This window comes from Hemitrygon akajei, chromosome 8 (assembly GCF_048418815.1).
Source record: "Hemitrygon akajei chromosome 8, sHemAka1.3, whole genome shotgun sequence".
Taxonomy (NCBI): Eukaryota; Metazoa; Chordata; class Chondrichthyes; order Myliobatiformes; family Dasyatidae; genus Hemitrygon; species Hemitrygon akajei.
In genome coordinates this window covers 37,887,368-37,893,367 of record NC_133131.1, presented here as the reverse complement: position 1 = coordinate 37,893,367, position 6,000 = coordinate 37,887,368, and the positions used below count along the sequence as shown (strand labels likewise).

The window sequence follows — 6,000 nt, the reverse complement described above, 5'->3', positions numbered from 1 at the left end:
CTGCAAGTTTTCTTGTGTAATATTTTGTGGCTGTTTGAAGGCTTCATCATAAGGAGCTACTCAATGCTTAGTTGTATCATTTTATTCATTATTTAATGGTTAGTCACAGTTAGTTAATTGTATGTAATTACGAAATAATGGAGTGTCTCGATTTTGATCACTGATGAAATGAATTGTGGAAGTTGTGTAGAAAATAAATTTCAGTCTAATATTTTACCATTGATTCTGATGTTATACTTGTTCAATGATTGACATACTAAATTTAATGTAAACAATTCTGTTTATTTTAAAAGCAGTTACTGAAATATTAACCATCCTGTAATTGAGTCACATAGTTTACAAAGATACAACGGATGGTCATTACACCAAATCTGAAGCAATGCATTAATGCTGGGGCTCAAGTTCTGCTACAGTGCTTATTACAACAGAACTGATGTAAAGTATTACATATGACAGCATAATTTCAAGCAATCTCATTTATTAAAAGGAGTTGCAGGACAATGGTGAGTTGCAATAAAGGTAGAAACTGATCAGCATTTGCTTCTCTGAACCTATAAGGTGCTCAAATCAAGTTGCTCTCCCCACTATTTTCAAGAAAACTTGGAAATCATAATTTTCACCATATACAGTACAAGATAGAGCAAAAGAGAAAGAAAAGAGAGCTAGAGAGAGTGGAGCCAGAGGGAAGTTGGAAAACAGAGGGGAAGGATAGATTCAACAAGTGTGGCTTTGGTGGGCTTCTGCATTTTCACAAGTCAGACAACTCCAATTTGCATGCAATTCAATAATTGTGCATAATGCTGTTGAAATAACTTGTCATTTCAAAATAATTGATTTCAAAGATGATGCCCAAGATACAATATAGTGCCACAGGGATTTATAATACCCTGTACTATATATAGTGGTCAATCTCTTTATTTCTAATCTGTGACTGGTTGGAAAGTAATTCGTTTTCAAAAAAAAATAAATCCTTGGATACATTTTATGCAATTAAATCAGTTGGAAGATTTCTGAGAGGACATCAATAAAATAAAATTCTTAGTTAATTACAGCTGTGGAGGTAATCAGATTGTTGAAATATATGGAGCTCATTTAACAATCTTGATCCCGGAGGTAGTAAAACCCTGGCCACACCATGCCAATAGTGAAGGGATTAACGATTTCTTAATCTAGGGCAGATTTTCCTGATCCTGAACCTGGGGCCATTAGTCATGTATGTGCAATGGATGCAGGAAAATCAGGTGGGGAGGAACACACACCTGTAAAAAAGCTGGCACTTTATCCCTTGTCTGCTATGCATACAAATCCAGAAGCCTGAGTGGATGACAAGGAGAGTTTGTACTAGAGTGTCTCAACTTGCATGAACTTCAAAATTCATCAAATCAACCTCTCCAGGAATATTTTGGCCAGGAAGGTAATTCGGCCTCCAAGTACAAAGTTTAGGTGGCCACGTGCACAAGCAGGTTGAGCTGCAATATGTGAAAGTTGCATTGGTCACTTCAGGCCCCACTCATCAGGTTGAGCCATCATTTGTATGAATACAGCTGCCACACTCAAATATAGATTTTTAGCACCAAAAATTATGGTGGGGTGGAGCTACTGCCCAGCTGTATAATCCAGGCATCACTCACAGTACAGTTTGTAAAGCAAAGCACAAGCAACTGAAAATTAATAACACCGGTTTTATAATTTAAAAATACTGGAGTCAGAGTCACCAAACAAAACAAATCAAGTTACGGATGGTGTTAACTAATACTGAGATTAACAACAAAAGACTCAGCTGTAAACTGGTCTCTAAGCTCTTGAAGCACACAACATATTACAGAGTTTCCTTGATAAAAAAAATCCATTAGATATCGATAAAGAATGCAGATGAAATTGGGGGATGGAAGGTGTAGCCGTGGGAAAGGGGTGCAGCCGAGGGATTCCATTACACACCATCCTTTACATTCCAAATCAGGCAGTAGCACCAGAATTCTTGAGGTCACTTCTTTTCCAAATAGTTGCTTATTTTCTCCTTCTGCCACAATATTTCCCCATCGCACAAGGGGCTCCTTAAGAGAGACAAAGATGGATTCAATTGGAGATATAATTACTTTTAGTCTAGCTTAGAGCTATTTAAAAAATGTTAAACATTTGATAAAGCTAAATTTGAAAAGGTTACACTAACTAAGATTCTGACTATCCTTAACATTATGAAACTCTTCCAGCGTTAGTCACAATCAGTAGAGAAGCAGAGCTATAATCAGAGAGATTCGTTGGCTCCATGCCTCTTTGATGTGAAGTAGTCAGAATTAATTTCATTAGTTCTTGAGATGAGAGTGTTGAACATCTGAGTTAGAACAGTCAAATTCATTACAATTCAGAAGGATGAGGAACAATCCCAAGACAGACAGGATGTTGTGAGGGAATGACAGGGTAGATGCTGAGAAACTTTCGTGTGGCTTGAGAATCGAGAACCAGTGGAGATCATCAGGAAATAGAATTGTCACTGAGGATTCTGATGAGAAGAAATTTGTTTACACAAGGGATTGTAAGTCATTGGAATTCCCTATCTTAAAGAGCGGTGGGTCTGCCAAAGCTTAAAATTAAATATTTTTGGAAATTAAGGGAATCAAAGGATAAATTAAAGAAATGAAAGGGAATCAAAGGAGGGAGGAAAACAGCCATGTTCTTCTTTGACCATAGCTACTTCTGCTTCAAAGCCTAATGCTCTTCAGTTATGTGTAAATAAAGTAGGCAAGTTTTAACATATACATGTTGGAAATCTACTGTTCTCCACCACCAACTCCATCTATCCACTCCAAATTGGAAAAGATATCTAGGATCCATGCCTTTGTGCTTGAAAGAAGATTAAAATCACACTTCAAGACCACCTTTTCAAAATTCCTTGCTGACTAAATGTATATGACATTGAAACCAATGTATTCCCAACTTCTATTAGCTAAGTATTGTGATGGTTCTCCCAGCTCTAAAAGTTAAGACCTATAATTTCCCAGGTTCTGAAAGAACTTTTGGGGTTATGGTACAAATGATGTGTCCCTTGTCACTCAGCTGGCACTTGCAGCTAGTAAGCAAGGCTTGCAAACATATCTTTTGGTAATTTAGTCATCTATCTCATTGCACTACATAGATTCTGGGTTTCATGTACAAATTTAGCTCAATGACAGAAATAGACAATTCAGATACAACCAATGTAGCAATACAACTTAACCATATAACAATTACAGCACGGAAACAGGCCATCTTGGCCCTTCTAGTCCGTGCCGCTTACTCTCACCTAGTCCCACCGACCTGCACTCAGCCCATAACCCTCCATTCCTTTTCTGTCCATATACCTATCCAATTTTACTTTAAATGACAATATGGAACCTGCCTCCAACACTTCTACTGGAAGCTCATTCCACACAGCTACCACTCTCTGAGTAAAGAAGTTCCCCCTCGTGCTACTCCTAAACTTTTGTCCCCTAACTCTCAAATCATGTCCTCTTGTTTGAATCTCCCCTACTCTCAATGGAAAAAGCCTATCCACGTCAACTCTATCTATCCCCCTCATAATATTAAACACCCCTATCAAGTCCCCCCCAACCTTCTATGCTCCAAAGAATAAAGACCTAACTTGTTCAATCTTTTTCTGTAACTTAGGTGCTGAAACCCAGGTAACATTCTAGTAAATCTTCTCTGTACTCTTTCTATTTTGTTGGCATCTTTCCTATAATTCGGTGACCAGAACTGTACACAATACTCCAAATTTGGCCTTACCAATGCCTTGTACAATTTTAACATTATATCCTAACTCCTATACCCAATGCTCTGATTTATAAAGGCCAGCATACCAAAAGCTTTCTTCATCACCCTATCCACATGAGATTCCACCTTCAGGGAACTATGCACCATTATTCCTAGATCACTCTGTTCTACTGTATTCTTCAATGCCCTACCATTTACCATGTATGTCCTATTTGGATTATTCCTACCAAAATGTAACACCTCACACTTATCAGCATTAAACTCCATCTGCCATCTTTCAGCCCACTCTTCTAACTGGCCTAAATCTCTCTGCAAACTTTGTAAACCTACTTCATTATCCACAATGCCACCTATCTTAGTATCATCTGCTGAAGTCAAAGGACTTAATTATTTCAATATCTAGGTCAGTGATTGATACTATTGGTAATTCCAAAAGAAAGAAATACAATCACTTTGAATATGTTTTCCTTATCCAAACACAATCAAACTCATTGCAGATCATGGAATGGAAATTCTTCTATGAACCAGTAATAAATTAAGAAGGTTAACTTGACAACACCATGTTTACTTTTTAGTTCCCATTATAGTAAAGTTAACCATTGAATGACATCCTTAATTATATAAATATTCTTACTATGTCTTCCGTGCATGAGCCACCTCAGTACAAAGCAAGGTTGGCTTTATCATTTCAGTTCTGGAACACACTGTCTCGTATCACTGAAAAATGTTTCAGCTTTAAAAAGGTTTGACCAGGAACAACTTAAATACAGTTGGAGGAAAGAGCTATAAAGCCTCTCTTCTAGCACAAAGAAGATAATATGAATATGCAAAAGGCAACTAATGGAATAAATGAGCAAAGTTGTCAATAAACCAGGAGCTGTAGCTTCAGTAATTATTCCCTATAACCAGTACACTCAATGAAAAGATGTAATTAAGATCAAAGTAACTTCATTATCAAAGTACATATATGTCACTATGAGATGCATTTACTTGTCAGCATTCACAGAAAATACAAGAAACATAATAGAATCAATGGAAGATCACACCCAATAGGACAGACAAACAACGAATGTGCAAAAGACAACAAATTGCGCAAATACAAAAAGAAAAAAGTAATAATAACAATAAATAATTAAACAATAAATATCAAGAACATGAGATGAAGGGTCCTTGAAAGTGAGTCCATAGGCTTTGGGATCAATTCATTGAAGGAGCAAGTGAAGTTATCCTCTCTGGTTCAAGAGCCTAATGGTCATGGGGTAATGACTCTTCCTGAATCTGGTGATGTGGGCCCTGATGTCTTCTTCCTGATAGCAGCAGTGAGAAGAGAGCATGGCCTGGATGGTGGGGCTCCTTGATAATGGATGCTGCTTTCCTGCAACAGTGCTGTGTGGATGTGCTCGATGGTGGGGTGGGCTTTACCCGTGATGGACTGGGCCATGCCCACTACTTCCTGTAGGCTTTTCTGTTCAATGGTGTTGATGGTTCCATACCTGTTTTTGATGCAGCCAGTCAATAAACTGTGCATCACTCATCTACTGTACACAAGTTTGTCAGAATTTTAGATGACATGCCAAACCTTCACAAACTTCTAAGGAAGTAGAGGTGCAGCCATGATTTCTTCATAATGGCACTATGTGCTGGACACAGGACAGATCTTCTGAAGTGATAACACTGAGGAAGTTAAAGTTGCTGACCCTCGCCACCTCTGATCCCCTGATGAGGACTGCTTCATGGACCTCTGGTTTTATCTTCCTGAAGCCAAAAATCAGTTCCTTAATCTTGCTGACATTGAGTGAGAGGATGTTGTTGTGGCACCACTCAGTGTGATTATATGTAGTTCACCACACTTAAATATAGCAATGGAGCTGTGCTTAGCCTGTCAGTCATAAGCATAAGGTGAGTAGAACAGGGGGCTAAGCACACAGCCTTGTGGTGACCCTGTGCTGATGGAGATTGTGGAGGAGACTATGCCAATCTGAACTGACCGGGTCTGCAAGTGAGGAAATCGAGGATCCAGTTGCACAAGAAGATATTGAGGTCAAGGTCTTGAAGCTTATTGATTAGCTGTGAGGGGATAATAGTATTGAATGCTGAGCTGCAGTCAATGAAAACCACCTTGATATATGCATCTTCACTGTTCTGATGTTGCAGGGTTGAGTGAAAAGCCAATGAAATAGCATCTGTTCTTGACCTGTTGTGATGGTAGGCAAATTGGAGCAGATCCAAGTTGCTTCTCAGGCCGAGATG

General features: G+C 38.5%; 1 protein-coding gene across 7 annotated transcripts in view; it reads right to left on the bottom strand.

Moving 5' to 3' along the window:
• Positions 1–261: 261 nt before the first annotated feature.
• Positions 262–6,000, bottom strand: part of elna (elastin a) — a 227,255-nt gene continuing 221,516 nt past the window's right edge. For all 7 annotated transcript variants that reach the window (XM_073053627.1, XM_073053632.1, XM_073053626.1 and 4 more), the window contains one exon: positions 262–2,054. In XM_073053627.1, coding sequence (XP_072909728.1) covers positions 2,008–2,054 — 47 coding nt within the window. In that variant the 3' untranslated portion in view covers positions 262–2,007. The remainder of the gene's footprint in view (positions 2,055–6,000) is intronic.